Raw genomic sequence first — 18,062 nt, 5'->3', positions numbered from 1 at the left:
TTTTTCCTCTCAGCTCTGGGCGACTTGAACATTTGCTGCCATTCGGCGCTTCGCAAGGTTTGGTAGTTCCACCCCGGTACCTGGCGGCCCCTCACCCGCTGCCGCTGCGGGCACGGAGCTTCGGGCCGCAACGGCGGCGGCACGAAGGCTCCGCAGCCGAAACCAAGAAACCACTGCCCGGCCCAGCAGCGTTCGCCACCCCCGCGCCCGGCCCCGCCTCAGGAGACGGGTTTCCGCCATGAAGGCGGCACCGTTGGCCCGGCAAGAGGACGAGCACAAGCAGGCGGCGGCTCCTGTCCTCCTGCCCGTGAGTGTCAGCCCGCCCGCCCAGGGCCCTCCCTTCGCCCCAGCGCGGGGCCTCCCTCCTTCCCTCCCTCCCTCCCTCACGCCGCCGCCCCGCGCCGCCATTGCCCCCCGCGGCGGGCGGCTCCCTCGCTTTGCGAGCGGCGCGTTGCGGGCAGGCGGCGCTGGCGGCGGCTCCGACGAAGCGTCGACGGACGGAGCGGTGGAGAACGGACGGGCCGAGGAGAGAGGGCGGGTGGCGGCTCGGGCGGCTGCTGCGGCCGCGGGAGGCGGCGTGGCGGGGGCGGTGCGGGACTGCTTCTGCTCTGCCCCTCCGCCGTGGTGGCGGCTCGCTTGTGGCCGTGAGCTTTCCCCAGGCGGCCTGGGCTCGATTTCTGTTCGGCCGGGCTCCCCCGGAGTGACCCCTGAGGGGGGTTGTGCTCCCGTCCTGGTGGGGCCTGTGCCCGCCTGGGTGCCGGGCGAGCCGGGTGCTGTTAGAGGCGCACTGGCGAGTGGGTTTTGTGGATGTTGTTGCCGTCTCTAGGCTCCTGGGATGCCGCAGTTAAGGTCTGGGAAAGTGGTAACGGCCAGCGAGGTGAAGTCGGCTGACAGGATGGCCGCCAGCCCGAGCCGTCTGGGTGCAGAGGTAGGATATGAGCCAGGGAAGGAGTTGGAAGCCAGGCAGAGGCCTCCTCTGGCACCAAAGAGAAAACCTGGGCAGCCCTTATCTTGCTGTATGCAACCTGCCATGCCCTCCAGTGATTCCTGTGAACAATTTGCTCCTCTTGTGCCCATGCAGAAAGAGCAAGGTGAGAGTAGCCAGAGACTCCTAGGTAAAAAAAACAAGGGGGTACGGTGTAGGAGGGCTGCCAGAAGCAAGAAGGGTGTAACTCTGCCAATTTCAGACACTGCTGTATGTGAAGATTGGCAGGCAGCGAGCACAGCTGCAGCAGTGTGCTTGGAAGAGGCTGTAAGGACAGGGATAGGACAAGGTCAACAGCCATTTTCTTCAGGAACTACTTTGCAAAATAAATCCTCAACAGGGATTGAAATGAAAGAACAGACCTCCGAAGGACTGAGCCTCTCAGCTTTCCAGGAGAGTTCTGGGAGCTCAGCAAAAAAAGGCAAATACTCCTTTATGGAAGTAAAACTACAAATCCCATCCTCAGAGGAGGAAGTTGAGAACACAGAGAGATGTGGCATTTCTTGTTTGCCGGAACCAGAGGTGCTGCATCCCAGCACACATAGTACTCAAATGGAAAGCACTGGCTCCTTGATGATACTGAAAATGCAAATCCCAGATCTTGAGAAGAATTTGGGGACTCGGGAATCCTTGTGTGAACCAAAATCTAAAGAAGAGGTAGATATGCCAGAGAGGTTGGATGGGTATACTTTAATTGAAGCAAGAAAGCCAGGGACACAGGATAAAAGAGAGAGATGTTTGAACAAGAAAGGCAGGACATCTTTGAAACCGAAACTACAAGATCCCAGAGAGAGGGGTAGATCTTCCTTGGTAGAACTGCATATACCATATCCAGAGTCCAAGAAAGGAGCTCTGAGTCTGAGGAAGAAGGACAGAAACACGCTGGTGTCACAGCAGCTACAGGGTGTAAGTGGGCAAGCACTACCAACAAGCAGAGGAAAGATGCACAAGCATTGCATGCAAGAAGAGCAGCAGAGCTCAGACCCTCAGAAAGGAGCAGACGGCCTGGGGGAAAGTGGTAAGCACTTGTATCCCATTGCAGAAGCACAGGTACAGAATTTGGGCTCCCAGGACAAGGGACTGGTGTGGCAGTAAGACCCCGTTAGAAAGTGAAAAATGCAGGAGATAGTTTTGCAGATTTATCCATGTGGGACAAAGTCATGGGAGCAGGGAAGAGTGGCTTGTACCCTATATCAAAGTGACTGTTAGTGTGTCGCAGCTAACTTAGCTCAAGAAGTGTAGAGAAAAGAGCTAGGATCTGCTTTACAGTACTGTGAACACCAGCCTTGGAAGAAAACAGATTTTTAGGAAGAGGAAAGGCTTTTCTTGAAGGGGAAAAGCAGTTCTTTAGCACAGAAGAGGGGAGACCAGATTCCTGCTTGGAGGGTGGAAAGGATATTGGCAGCACCAGGCCCAGAGTAAGAAATTATTTTTTTTCCCCTGTCAAAAACTGTCCATTTATGAGTGGAAGGTCAGGCACAAGCAGAAAAGGAGGCAGTAGTTTCAGCAAAGCCCAAATAAAAGTTAGTCAATTATTCATTTATCTGTATATTATTCAATTATTTTTGAATATGTATAATGCTGTTTTGTTTTAGTGATTGCCTTTATAGGATGCCAGGGTTTGTTTTCAGAACGGTTTGCTTTTTAGTTTCAGTTCTCTGCAAAATCCTAAAAGATGTAGAAACAAAGATTGTCTTCTGGTGTTTTAAGAGAGTGTTATATCAAACTGGAAGAATTTTGAAAGAGGATTTTTGAAAGTCTCATTTTTTTTCAGGACAATTATCTAAAAAACATTCGTTTCACTCTTGAAGTGAGTACATCCACATGACAAATACTTGCTGTAATTGTTAATAAACATTTTGTCTGGAAATGATATTCTGAAAAACTGAGGTATTAAAATAGTATCTTACTTTGAAAACAAAGATCTAAAAACCCCAACATTTTACTGATACATAATTGAGTCTATTGTCCAGACAAAATTTTCAGGTGTACATTTTTTTTTACATAATTTGTATTTGATCTTAAATAAAAACTAGCACTTTATAAAAATTCAAGTCCTGCAGTTTTCCTGGATCTTCTTGAACAGTCTGATGCATTTGTTTGGACTGTACATCTGAAATAAATAACTCTATTCTTATGAACAAGCTTTCTTATCACAGAGAATCTTCTGTGTAAAAAAGAGATTTTAAGGCTGTGCAAATAGCATCTGCACTTTCTTGCCAGACTTCGGTTTCTACCTATATTTTAAATATAGAACTTCCAGTGTCCTTGTGACTCCTTAAGATTCTGTTCATCTTTGCATTTTCTGAAGACAAAACATTATTCATTACTATAAGTCTGCTAATAGTGCTCATTTTAAAAAAATTGATAAAACTTTACAGAAATGTTTTAGCCTTACACAGTGTCATGTTATTTAGTAGCCTTGAATGTTTTTTGTTCTATTTATAAAATATTGCAATAGGGTACTCTTTTTCCCTTAGCGTGTTCTTTAATGACACTTGGTTTTTTTTAATCAGCAAAAGAAAAATTGAAAGCAGTTGAGCAAGACTCCAGTACACAGGCTGTGAAGAAGCTTAAGACAAATCGAAAGAGATCAGAAGATTCTAAGGAAAAGGAACCTCCCTACTCTAAATCTCCAACAGTCGCTACATTAGGTGGGACTCAAAGCAAGACCTTTTTATGCCATCCTGTAACAAAAAAGTCTGGAGTACAGCATGAAAAAGAGAAACCCAGACCTGATGAAATCAAGTGCTTGCAAAGTTTTAGTGTGACTCCTGCTGAAAAAGTGAGAAATGTATCTGCAAAATGTGATGCTGAACATTGCAGAAATGCCCTAAACCATTGTAATGGCTTGTTCTGTGCAACAGAAAAAAATCCGTTTGTGAGATTAGAGGCCTGTAGTTACATCAATACATTTGTAAAGTCTTCAGCTAGTGGAAATACCAGCAGTTATAAATTAAGTGGATTCTTCCATGTAGCCCGGGGTAAAAGAAAGCATATTTTTCCTGATGGCACCGTAGAACAGAGTGATATGAACTGCAGCACTAGTAGCATGCAGAATGAAGGATCACCCATAAAAGGTGGTTTATTGTTTAATAAAGAAGAAAAAACTCAAAACGGAAAAGGGTGTTTTTCATGCTGTCAGAGTGAAAACAATAAGTGTTTAAGGGGAAAAAAGTGGAATATTGGTAGAAAGCCTAGAAAAAAGATGAAGATGACTGAGAAGTCATCAGTGCAGAATATTTTCACAGACATAGCTAATGAATGCAGTGAGCGTGAGTTACAAACAGAAGCGGCAGTTGCCATCTCAAGCTCCTTTGCAGTCTTAGGACTAAATCATAACGAAGTTACTCTGTCAGCTTCAGATGATCATACATCAAATCTTCATGTAGGAAAATGTTCTCAAGAAGCACAAAATAGATCAGTCTGGAGAAAGAATAGTACCAAATTGCTTGGATTTGAAGATGGCTTTAAGAAGACATCTGAGCGCTCTGTAATAGCAAAAGGAGAAAATTCCAACAGTGTGACACAGCATTCTGCTGGCTCAGGTAGCCTGAGCGTGCTAGCTCAGGTCCATGATGTTTCTAATAGTCACAAAAGCAAGAGAGAATTAAAAATTAACAAAGGTAAGAAATTGCAGTGGTTTACCTGTCAAAGAGCAGTACCTATGACTGGTAAAAATATTTGGCCTTTTGAATCTTGTGCCAGGACTTCTGAATGGGTTCATAAAAATCATGGGTCTGTCTCAAAAGGGAAAAGACATTTGAGGGCTGCCTTTGAGGAATCCCCTGATAAAAGCGATGTTAAAGCTGTAGGAAACAGTGCTGTGACTGGGAATTTGACTCAGTTGGATTTGAATACGTCATCGACACAAATTAACAAAGAATCTACACATAAAATAATGGATCCAAATGCTGAATGTCTGACTTCACTTGAAACACCAGAATCCTCTTCTGTGGATATTGATGAGAATTTGAGAATGAGCAATGAAAACGTGGAATCACCACTTAATATGGATAGAAAAGTCGTGGCTTTTAGCCATGGTAATGTGCAAGAAGTTAAATCAACCTCGAATCTTACAATGAAACAAAAAGATAAAGGAGCTGTAACAAAAAGAAACCTGTCTGTGGCAGTCCGGAATGGTACATCTACAGGTAACAAAAGCAGAATGAACTACAGCCATAAAGCATCAGTAGCGAAACAGACGTTTTCTAATTTAAAGCTAATGAAAGTATTAAACACTGGAAACCTGACAAAATTCAAAATTCCTTTATGCAGAAACAAACCTGGATCCAGGAAATTGGAATCTGTCCATTCATTGGAAAGAGAAACCTGTAGTCCACTGGAGCTTCTTGACAGCACTGGTATTTCAAGGAGGCAGAAAACAGGTGAAGAGACTTTGGTAAATTCTGAGCAGCAGCCTCTTCCTGTCATGAGTGATGCTACGTGTACAGCTTCCATGAAGAAAAAAGCTGTTGAGATCAACAGTGAGAACTTCAAGCATGATAGCTCTGAAAACCTTTCAAATGAGATGTCTGCACTCCCTGAACATTTTAATTTAAACCCACGTCCTTTTCTTGATGGACAACTGGAGCCATCTGTGCCTGATTTCCGGGCTACTGAATGTATACTGAAATCAGTTGATCACCCTGTTGCATTAGAAATAAATGATAATAATTCAAGAGAGGATCTTTCACAACATAGAAGTCAGAGTTTTCCAGATGTTCTTGAAGCTTATGAAGAAGATGTTCTTGTCATTGATGTGATTCAGGATGACCCTGACCTTTTTGGAACCAATGATGAAGAGGAGCTTGCAGTTGCAGACTCTGAAAATTGTCCTCTGAAGGCATCCTACACTAGCATCAGCATTAAAGATGAAAAGCAGGATCTTAAGCCTGAGTATCCAGTTATCTCAGAAAACAGAGATTCAGTAGATGATAATTCTAGGTATGCGTATCGTTCTTTCTATTACAATAATCCTAAGTAGTTTGTTCTCATATCAGTATACTTTGCTTGTAGTGGTCAGGCTTCCTTACAGAATTTCACTAATTTCTGGGTTGATTTTAAGTGTCAAAATTTGATTGAGGTAATGACTGTATTCTGGATGCAAATTAATTTTTTCTGCGTAAGAACTAGGATAAACTCTGAATCGAAGGAGAACGTAGCCCTAAAGAATTGGTTTAGACCAAGCAAAGTGAAATATGAAAGTGTAAGTAAAACTAATTAAGACTAGTATTCTTAATAAATTTAATATTTTAAAATGTATGACTTGAGACAGCCGATACAGCAAGGTAGTTTTTTAGTTGTGAAGTGATATAATACTTAGAAATAGTTTTTACTTTATAGGTGTGGCTTATTCTTTTGCTGGATCTGTATGAGTAAATGGATGTTTCTGCCATTCTCCTTCCCTACTTTTCTCCTTTTCCCAGACGTGTGAATAGTTTTCAAATCTGTAATTTAGCTAACACATTATAGGTGTTCATGATCCTGTATCTTCATTCAGGAAGTTCCTGGTGTAAATTATTAGACATTCATTTTTTTCTGAGTTTTGAGATGATAGTGAAGTCACTGAAGGAAGAAGACAAGTTCAAAGTAGAAACAAACTTCCGTAAAAGAGGTAGTAGAACTTCATGGGATAGATGAAATCATCAACTGTCTAGCCTGTTTTCTCTTTAAGGTTTGATTCTTGTGTTTGATAAATGAGTTTTAAGCTTAAATTTTTCATTTTATGAAGAAACACATAAAGTTTAGATAGAAATAGTACAAGATTTTCCTCTGAAGATTAGGTTTTTTTACTGGGAGAGGTGTTCTAATTTTCATCCTCTGCTCTTTCTGGGTGGCTTTATGTTATCTGTATTTTAAATAATGTTTTAATTATTTTCAACATTGTACCATCTTATAAGTGTGTTCATTTTTTTTTTTTTTTTTTTACTCTTTGCTCTCCTTATCCTTTCCCCTTCATTACACCCATGTGCAAAAGAGGAAGAGATTCTTCTTTGAGGTGCTGAACAGTTTTTTAGACATGAGAACATAAAACTTTCAGATGTTAATAGAATAAAACTTCTGCTGAAAACAAACCTCTGAAGAACAGGGCAAGTCTTTAGTAGGACCACCCAACTTCTTAAGAAGCAGCTAGGCTGTATAGTAAATTTATTAGAATGAGCATTCATTTTGTAGTACAGTGTATATTATATGCACTGTATGACAGAATGAATATTCACTGTATATTACCTCTGGGTAATAATGACTGTTCAGAGATGGTTTCCAACTAACTGTGTCCTGGCATCTATTGCACAAAAAGGAAGACCAGAGCTACTGAGCCCTTTACTATTATACCATAATGAATACATGAGTGTAAAGTTTGCTATTTGTATAAATACTTACGAGACCAAATAAAACTTCCAGTTAGTAACTTTGTAGGGAGGACAAATTGTCCTTTTAGTTAGTAATGGCATTTAGAGTGACATTATCACAACCGTTAGATGAAACCTGAACGTGTTTGAAGTCATATTTCAACTTCCTTCCTGGTATCTGCTGAATTTGCGTGCCATCAGCTAAGAAAAATAAAAATGCATGGTCCTTATTCCTTAGAATTTCCCCTTAATTTGCTAAAGAAGCAGGCAAATTGTCTATTTTTGCTTTTTACCTGCCATGATTTCATGCAAAGATCGTTAAACGCTGATTAACCATAGTTGTAACAGTCAGGAACATATTAATGAACTGAATGCGAGAATATTAAAATAAGGCAATAGACCTTACCACAGTTTTATCAGGTAGCTTATGATATCGCTGGATAATATGACGAATGGCCAGTTCCTACTGTTGTTTTTTATTTTGTTAGTATTTACCAGCTTCAGCTGGGACTTCAACTTTGTTTGGCCAACCAAAAACATCATTCTGGTAGAATTACTCGCACATCATACTACATATTTTAAAATATTTTTTCTGTTAGTATACTTTTTTTTCCCTTTAGAGATATTCTAGAGTATCGTATATGTGTTCTTGTTTGACTTCTTATTTTATGCGTACTCAGTTTTGCTTCATTGCAGTATTAGTTGGTAACACCAGTACAGTCTGTCCATGTAGATCAGTGAGTCAGAACTGCACTATTGTAAACCATCTCTAACTTGTATAAATATTAGCTAATATGCATGTTTAGTTTAACATTTGGTTAGTGTTAGCCATTACACTCTAGATGAATGTAATCCAGGGGATTTTACATAGAAGAGCAATGCAAGCACTGAATGGCTGCACATCGTGGTTGGTGCTGAATGTTTTCTTTAACTATCAATAGATAGCTTTTGTTAGATGATGATAGAATCTGGATCCTTGCTAAAACTGCTTTAGTGCATGTATACACGGGGATGGATTTCAGCACATTACTTCTTGTGTACTGATATTTTAGTCTGGCATTGTACAGATCAGTAAGAACTATTTCTGCCAGCAGCAAGTTATTGTGAAAGTATAGCTGGGTAGTTAAAAAGCTTTTTTAAAATGTGTTTAGTGTTACTTACGAGTTTAATAGCACTTTAATTGTAGTTGTAAAGGAACCGATTGGTGCCTTAATTTCTGGTGTTCTTCCAACCACAAAAATCTTAGTCTAGCAGCTTGTCAAAGTGACAGTTGCTATAATGAAGTAATACTTTTAATTCAAGTTTCATTTTGAAACCAAAGCACTGAAACTGTTTGGTTATTCCAGGTTGATTCAGTAACTGAGGAGTGCTCAGTGGCAACTATTAGCCGCTGTGGATGTGGAACCATTAGTATAGATCCATTTAGTTTGAGCTTTGAATTTAAACACCAAGATGTGTTTAGCCAATGACACTTTTCACCTTTGACTGTATCCTCAAAAGCCAGAGCGGTTCTTTTAGTTGCAAAAATCCAAGAAAAATCATTTTTGGCTTCCAAATTCCAGATAATGAGAGCACGTGTCCTTCAAAAGTAGAACATAATGATTGCAAAAGTGATGGAGGTCCAAAATTCAAATAAGGCTTGTTTCTTTTTTTCTTTTTTTTCCTTAGTTTCAAGCAAACTAACAAAGCACTCAGCAACCAAAGAGACACCTGGCCAAGCTATGCATCTGTCTGGCTTAAAGTTTCCTAACTACTGTAATTTTTCTTGTGCATGTGCTCAGAACTGATGTCTCTAAACAAGTAGGTTTAAGTAGGAAAAGCAGGTACTGTCTCTTAATCCAGGGGTCTGTGTGTGTATATACCGAATGGTTTGATTCAGTTAGCATGCTCTGACCTTTAGGATAAGTAGGACCGGTTATTCCTCTCATGGTTGCATTTTAAGAAGAGCAGAGCAGGTGCTGGTTGCTTCCAGTTGTTAGTTGACACCATCAGGAGAGGATTCTGGACCTGCAGCCTGAATGGGGCAGTGAAACTCACTTTTCACATGGATTTCTGTTTGCCATTTTCTACTGCCTACCCCTAAGTAACTCCCAACAGTGCAGGTTTTTGAATCAATCATCTGAGGTATGTATTTCCTCTCATGTAAGGAATCTGGACACTTTAAGTGGTATCCAGTATGTCTTTAGATCCCGACAGAACTAGTAGATTCGGTGGATACCTTTGAAAGCACATCAGCAGCCATTCTCACTTTTAGGAGACTTGTGCATTTTAGTGTTTTCCTTTTGAATAAAAAGCCTGAACTTGGATCCATTTTTCATATGCAAAATAGCAAATTGAACATTGTGGTTTGTGTAGCTTGTGCTGTAAGGAGAGATTTGATTAAACTTCAGCAGCAGCAACATACTACAAGAGCATCCGCCGTTCTGATACGGTCTAGTCTTGTCTCCATTTCTAGATCTCTGAAATGTGTTGACCTCTTCTGCTTCTGCCAGCGCTCCTAGATTTGTCAGGCTGGTAAGCATAGGCCAAGTACTGTAATAAGAGTAGTTTTCTGTGTCTGTTTCAGGCTCCTTCTTTACAAGAACTTAGAAAGTGCTTCTGTTAACTATTTCACACTACAAAATTTGCAGAATCTGGTAAAGGTTTGGAGGTGGCTTTTAACCTGAAGATGAAGATTTCAGTCTCCTGATGCTGTTAAATGTTTTCAGTTTTAAGCAGTGTTTATGAATATAACAGTCATCTGGAACTGTCTGCACTGCAATTTTACGAAAAAAAAGTCAATTGTTGTAGGCAAAATCAATCAAACTTTGAATTTCATATAAAATGTGGGAGAAAGAGGAAATAAACGTACAGAGAGCCTGCCTTTAAAAAAATCCCTCTCATCTCTGCAAACTTGCTGTAACTTATTTAACTCTGCTTCTTAATGTATCTTGTGTATATACATAGATATCTGTGCCTGAATGTTTTACATAGTTCCAAGTTATGCGTACTGGGGAACTTTTTCATTTCCACTAGATTATTGCAAATTTTCATTGTTCCATTTTACTGGGCAGCTTGCTGTCATTATACTTGGTGTCATTCACCAGGTACAAGTTTCTAAAATCTGCTATGATGTTGGTTTATATATTCTATAGATAATATTTTAATAAGTATTTTTGCCTTCTTAGCTTTTCTAAGGAGAAATACCTTTTTTTTCCAACTTATCTTTAAAATGGGTAAAGTAAATATCTTTCTCTAAGCAAATGTTTTGTTACTTTCTTTTAGATTCATTGTTATGCAAATTGCCTTGAATATAAAATTGCTATAAATTACATTTTGTAGAAACTGAGTAATTGGTTTATTAGCACAGTATTTCCATAATTTGCTATACAGAGAAGATCTCCCTTCTTGGTGTTTTAGGCAAAGGTGAAATGAGATAATGAGCTTTTACTCACAAATTTGGGGATTTGCAATGTCTTGTTTTTACTTTAGATATTTAGGTGTATATTTATAGGGATGGACATAAGAAAACCAAAAGAGAGAGTTAAGAACAATCTTACAACAGTGTGTTGTAAGTAAGGAACATGTCCATAACTAGAAGTGTTACTGAGAACTTTAATTATGTGTAACTGGTTAGATTAATTCTGCTTTTGTGCATGATGGAAATGTTAAGTACACTTTTTGTCCAAAACAGACACATTACCATACAAGATTCTGGAATGTCGAATGGTTCTGAAAATTCCTGTGATTGGGTGCTGAAAGGTAAGAATCTTTGGAGATTTTTGGATGCATAATCAAGAGAAGAAGGTAATGACAAAGATGTTCAGTGGCAAACCCTAGGATTTCTACTTTCCATATAAACAGTTCAGTAGTACCTTTGTATTGTAAAAGCTATGTGTTTCCTAATGCATACAAAATGGATGTATTTTGAAATGGTACAAACCTGAGCCTTACAGGGGACACCTGCTTTTCTGTAGTACTTCTCTGTTGGTAGTACTGGTGGGGTTTTTTTTGGTCGTGGGTTTTTTTTGACATCTCTGTGATACTTCAGGCAAGAAATCCTGTTAGTTGATGAGATGATAATAAGACACTAAGTATTGTGATACTGCTTTGGAGTCTGACTCATAATCTCACTTGGTTGTTCTTTTGTGTTCATCAGTAGATAGAATTTTATGATTTTTTTTTCCAGGTTGTACTTTTGGTTTTTTTGTGGATGCTATGTCCATTCCTTTGACAAACTGTTCTGTTTTATAAGTACGCTCATTTTTTTTAGGGAAGGATACTTCTGATTTAATGTTGGGGTTTTTTTCTTCCCATTTTAAGCAGAACAGTCCAACTAGGCAGCATCTGAGCATGATTTGTTTTGTTTTTTATAGTTCGCATACAGACCTACTATGCAAGGTATGTCTGATGTGGTAGATTCTCTTAGGTATGTTGGAGGAACAGGATTTTGACTTCGAACAGAAGGCTGTTACTGGCGCACTAGAGAAGGTACAGATTGCTGAGACTGGTTTTGAAGGTTCTCGGTGTATCCCTTTCTGGTGTCAGTTTGTCAACTTGCTGTTTACCTGGCACTCTGACATTATGTATTGATTTTGCTGCAGGCTTGAAAAGTATCTGTGACAGTACCTCTTGGGCTGGTTTTTTGTATTAATGTGTTATGTTCACGGAGAAAGAGTGAGTGGTTTGAGCAGATGTAGCTTCCTGGAGAAAAAGGAGTGAATAGTGATTATCTGGGGAAGAGAAAGTTTCAGGCTTCAGTGATCAGAAGGCAAAATAAAAGGCAATGAGGGTTTAAGAGCTCAGACACCAATAGGCACAAGTTCCCTGAGCAGGAATAGGGAGGAACTACACAGTTATGCCTCTGGTGATGTAAAGGACAAGGAGGTCCTGTTCCATGGCATCTGCAGAATTAAGGTGATTGAAACTAAACCTGGGAGCAAGACCCGTACTATTTAGTAATTTAACATTTTCTTAGACTGTTGGTTTACTTCATGTTCTAACGAAGTTTGAGGCTAAAAGTCTTTGTGTCTTTTTGCAGTGCTTAAAATAAACATAAAAGTTTAAGTAGGTCTTTCTTCCCAGATCTGAGAACTTAGGGTCACCTCACACTCTTAGATTCATATGCACATGGTAACTTATGTTTGATGTATCACTTTTTAAAAAGACCTGTATAGAACAAAAGAAAGACATCTGGGTTTGGTAATTACTGACAACTTCTGTATTTATTTAGAAATACATATTACTGCTTTGGTGTCTTGTGTTATGTAGTGAGGTCATGGCTACTCGTCTCAGTGGCTTCACAGTCTAAGAAGGGCAGCAAATACTACAGTTAAGGTATTCTGGATGGCATCAATCTTCTTAATCTTTGAAGTGGGAATCTTATGTACATTGTCTTCACGCAGATGTGTCTTGTACTGATGATCACACAGAGACCAGTGACTATAAGATAAAAGCCTTTCCAACAATGATCTGATTTTTTCTTCCTGTATCTGGACAACATAGTGCAGTTGAAATACATTCATGTGATCTGGTGGAACAGTGATTTTTTTTTCTGTATAGGGCTCTTCTGTTGTACCTAAACAGCTGCTTCACAAAGCTGCGGTCAGGTGTTCTGTTCATTTCCTGTGGCATCTGCAAAAGGTGCTGAAATTTCCTGACACTGAGTTCTCACTGAGTTCACTGTCTAACAGGAATTTGGAGTTTCTCAAAGCTATCTGTATTTAGTTCAGCGTAGCATCGTGTCATTACCATTAGTTTATCCCCTTTTCCAGCAAAGACTAAGTATTTGCTTAGCAAATTACCATAGGTATCTTTGGCTGTGTTTTAATAACAAAGCTTAACTGAATTTATTTCTAAAATATTGAATTCAATATTATGTAAATAAACCTATTGTACTGTTGTATGAGAACTGTTACAAAACATACAGCTTGGATAGGATTTTAATTGCAGATTCAGTTTAATGTTATTTGAAATGGTTCGTGCTTTAAAGGTGAAATAATTTTCTATATAAATTTCACATGTAGGAAGTCCTAGGAGTTCTTGAATGTCATTAGTATTAAGGCTTTGTAATATTTAGGAAGCAGAAGCTTTGTTGTCTTGTAGCGTGCAAATCACAAAGTAATATGTGTATACATTTTCAGCTGCAGATATTAAAACCCACAACTCCTCCAGAGGAAGCAGTCCTTTGGGAGGTGCTACTGAGGACTTTCTTGAAGATGGGCAACTGAGGGAACTAGATGAACTTCTAAAGAGTTACAGTGTGGATGAAAAGGTACTGAGAAATCGTGCTTTGTGTCACTAAATAGTTTTAGAAATGATTGTGTAATTGGATAATTTTAATTACTAATGCTGTTTCATCAACAACATTTTTAATTTCCTGTAGTAAAAAGAATATTAGCGTTTCATAGTTTACTGTGCTATTGACAGTGTAATTTTTCCTTGACAGAACATGTTGGGTTGTTTTTTAATTTGTCACTAATAATTCATCTTCAAATTTGACATGAAACAAGATATTGTTATATGAGTTGTTAAAGTAATTCTGTATTACCAGTTGCATGGAAATTACTGTTCTGGTGAACACCCAACAGTACTACTGTGCATATGTGACATTTTTACATAACATACCTAGTTTTAAATTTGGTGTTAAATGCTTCTCACCACACAGTCTCAGAAGGATGGGGTAGCGCTGGAAAGCTGAGGAGCTGCACAGCCATCATGCATCGGAGGAGGATCATTCTGTGGCTCATTACTTGGGCAGAAGTGCCATTACATTAACATACTGACTTCCTGGCGGTTCAGAGGGAGCGTTAAGCCATTTTCTTGCTCACTGACCTTATCTGACCTTTCTACTCTCTCTGTCTGCCTTCCTATAGATAATAAGTCTAGGTCTTTTAAGACTTGCTGAAGTTTTATGCTATTTACTTCTTTGATAATGGATTGGAATTTACATCTCACTGCCCCTCAGACATAGCTGCTGGTAGCATTTACTGTTTTCCACTGCTTCAAGAGTGGATAATGGTTTTAACTGGATAAGTTAAACTGTAAGATTCACATAGCTAAAAATTGATGAGTAATTCATAAGGTAATCAAACAGTAGGGAGTCAGTTTCCCTGGCAAAATCACTTTTTAAAAGCAGAATAGAAACATTTCCTTCAGCAAATGGAATTGGGGCTGCTAACATCTGATTCATAAAGTGAACAGCACCATTTTGTTCCCTGACCTCTTAGAGAGGATAAAAGGGTTTGTCAATAGTATAGGGTACTGGAGATGTAGTACTTATTGCAATATTGGCAGGTCAGTCCCTATTGGGCTACTTTGTAGTGTTGTGGCTTTATAAAATCAGTGTCCTAATGTTTGCTTTTCTGTGCTGTGTCGGACGACAGTAAATATGTACAACTAATCTCACCCAAACCTCAACCTTAAGCCACAAAATACATGCTACAGCCCTAAACTTATTCCTGTATGTGGATGGAAAACTAGCTGTGCAGACATGGGGAGGGAGTGGAATGGCAGGACACTTGTTGCAAGTATTTGACTGTTTTGGATGATTTGGGGGTTTGGGTTCTTCGATGGCTTTTCCAACTCATAGTGCTGTGAGAAGAATGAAAACTATCCTTGGAGAAAACCCTAAAAATATTTGGGGAACTGCTAAAATGAAGTTTGGAAATCCAATGAGAGCATATCCATCTCTAATTCTTTGGCTATCATAAATTTGTAATATTATGTGAAGTTCAAATTAGTTCATGAATAATGGATAAAACAAAGCCGGGATTCCATGACTTTGTTCTGTTTCAGTCCTTTCAGATTCTCACCCCCAAATACGTTAGGTGCTGCCTTTTTTCTCCATATCTTTGGGGACTTTTTACCTATACACCATGTTGCACAACTGAGCAAAAGCCTTAGATTTCTCCTCAATACAGCTTTAAATTCTCATTACACTTGATGGAATGTCTTTTGTGGGTTTCTCCACATCTGTCAGACGCAGTTAAAATTGGGTAGCAGGCCTAAAAATTGCTGGGATTATCAGTGGGAACAAAAAGAATCGAAGACAATCATGTCACTTTTTTCCAATTAAAAATCCCTAAAGATGACAGAGTATAATGGCAGCATGTCCATTTAAAAAGATGATATAAGAGTAATCCTACAGTCCAAATTACAGTTTTTACAGTCAAGACTATATTATCACATCTTCCAATGATCACTAACAGTTTTAAGTCTGTAGTGTAAAGCGTAACAGGCTTAGCAGTGCTTTGCTATATCTGAAAGTACATTTTAAATATCTTCACAGTTCAAGTTTGCAGATGGAGTGCCTGATGTTAAACAAGAAAAAAAGAGTGAAGCTGAAAAAAGGTATATATCTGTGTCCTTCATGTAACTTGTGATGTTCCCTAGTTACTGTACAAGTGAAATGTGATGCTTTTACCAAAACACCATCAGCATTTTGATTCAATTTTTCTATGTTATTGTGACTGCATGATGAAGAAAATAAGTATGTCAAATAATATATTTTCACTGTGCAAAGTATGAGACGAGTATAGTCATAGACTGACAGGACAATAGAGGTTATTTTGTCTTCTGGCTAGTGATGAAATAAATCCACTTTATGCCAGTGTCTCACCTTGACATCTCAGTGTGAGTATGGCATAAGATACATTTCCAGACACAGTAGCACTTACTAGAACTTTTAAAAAAAATCAATTAAACTTTCAGCTTTCTTTTCTGCCACTTGGGACTTTGTAAACTGATGAAAGAATCGAAAGATCTCATTCAAATTCAGGCTGACAAATATTTGAATAGCAGTAGAAAAAGGCACTTGAAAACATGGCATGTGGAGTTAAGCTTTACTGTTCTGCTGTCTTCAAGCTGTGCTTACAGTGTTTATTTTACATACGACTTCCAAGTGTCAGACTAAGAAACTTCCATTCAACAGGAGCCCAAAAAGCAGAGTAAGACACTCTAGAAAAAGTATGCTTAACTGATGGAATACTTAAGTAATTAGAAGAGAAATAACGTATTTCAGAACCATTTTCATAATAATCAAGGAACCCTAGCTGTCATAGAAGAGGGTATTGCTTTTTTCCAGCACCAGTCACATTTCTGTGACAGACTTGAAGTGTACCAGAAGTCCATTAAATGGAAAATATTGCATCTTTTCATTAATCCACTAGAGAGCTCCAAGCCCCTCCTTCTGGTAAAATACCCATTTAAATTTACCTTAGTAGCATACATAGTTCTTCATGCTACGAAATAAGTAGATCATGCTGGATAAAATATGTTTGTGCAACTGATACTACATCACTTCCTTAGTTGAAATGCAGCATTCTGCAGTTAGAGAAGGGGCATTTATTTCTTCATATGGAGTCTTAACTATTTTCTGTATTTTTACTCAAAAATGTTACCATTGCGAAGTTTCATCTAGAAGAAAGCATAGTTACTGTTCTTATTTAGCAAACTCTGCTTCTAGTGATGCTGTTACTTAAAAAAAAGAAACTTATTTTAGATCTATATAGTTAGGTATGTAGTTTACAGTTCCTGGCAAAATTGTCTGTAGTTTCATCTCTAGATTAAAAGGAGAGCTGAGATTGTTATCCTGAAGGTAAGCTGCTATGAAAATCTTGTTATGTCACATCTGAGGCTGGCATCACAAGGAAACATTAAAAAAATTTACAAGGCAACTTGAAAATTCTGAGTAACTAGATCTGCAGATTTTTTCCTCTGGAGACTGATACAATACATGGACTCGAATAAAAATAAAGATTAATGTTGCAGAATTTGGCTTTATTAGATAGAATTTATTCTTCTCTAATGTAGCATTTTTATTGCAGATTGTATTAAAAACAGCCTGCAATTTAGGAAATAATTGAATTATCCTGGTGATGAGAAATATTAAATAGCTAGAATGTGCCCCTCATAGGGGACAGCAAGTCTATCTCCACACAGCAAGCAGCCTGAGATACCAGTTGTACTGGACCTAGGTTTTTAATTGTAGAGGGCAAGGGAAGGCTCTATTTACAAATAAGAAAGAGGTCACTAGGTAATTTGCTAGCTAGTAGTTCAATTATCCAGAATGTACATATTTGGAAAAGTGAAAGGCAGAACAGTCTTTAATTGGAGTTCCCTTTGAAATCACTTAAATCTTGTTCAAAATAGAGTCAGATATTAGGAAATAAAACAGTTGGCTCTTCAAATGTTATCTCAAAAACGTTATGGATTACTTCTTTGGAAAATGTTACATAATGGACTACTGAAAAGTAGATGCTTCTTCACCTGTCACCATAATGAAAAAAATGAAAGTGGTTCATGGGTGCCTTTTCTTCTTATTTATTGACTTTCATATCATTACACTTTAGGACAGAGCAATCTCAGCTAATATCATAATCAGATTGGACCAGGCAATGAGAGTAATTAGAGTGAAGTTGCTGGGACTGCTAACTGTTTAGATTTACAGCAAGTTTTTAAGTGTTGTTTAAATTGTTGAAAAAGTTCTCATATTTTATACACTTAATCCCCCTTTTTAGGCGTTTAGCATGTGGGACAAGCACCTGTTTAATATGGTTAAACAAATTTTTGTTTTTTTAATACTCAACAGTGACTGTAAATACAAAGATCTTGTGAACTGTGAATTGCTATCAAGATTGCCATTGCATGCCCCAAAAGTAAATGTCCTCAGTGAAGCCACAGTGATGAAACGCCGGACAAATGGTATCGTATGCTGTATTGGTGAAAACTCCAGAACTTATTTT

The 18,062-nt window shown here is 38.7% G+C and overlaps 1 protein-coding gene across 1 annotated transcript in view; it reads left to right on the top strand.

Moving 5' to 3' along the window:
- The first annotated feature begins 238 nt into the window (after positions 1-238).
- TOPAZ1 (testis and ovary specific TOPAZ 1) overlaps positions 239-18,062 on the top strand; it is a 42,370-nt gene continuing 24,546 nt past the window's right edge. Inside the window, exons 1-7 of the mRNA XM_065629429.1 lie at positions 239-307; positions 827-2,003; positions 3,502-5,932; positions 11,012-11,079; positions 13,461-13,591; positions 15,608-15,669; positions 17,909-18,021. Of these exons, the coding sequence (XP_065485501.1) occupies positions 239-307; positions 827-2,003; positions 3,502-5,932; positions 11,012-11,079; positions 13,461-13,591; positions 15,608-15,669; positions 17,909-18,021 (4,051 nt within the window). The remainder of the gene's footprint in view (positions 308-826; positions 2,004-3,501; positions 5,933-11,011; positions 11,080-13,460; positions 13,592-15,607; positions 15,670-17,908; positions 18,022-18,062) is intronic.

This window comes from Caloenas nicobarica, chromosome 2, assembly GCF_036013445.1.
Source record: "Caloenas nicobarica isolate bCalNic1 chromosome 2, bCalNic1.hap1, whole genome shotgun sequence".
Lineage (NCBI taxonomy): Eukaryota > Metazoa > Chordata > Aves > Columbiformes > Columbidae > Caloenas > Caloenas nicobarica.
Note: the sequence above shows the minus strand (reverse complement) of the source record. Positions and strands in the feature narration are given on the sequence as shown.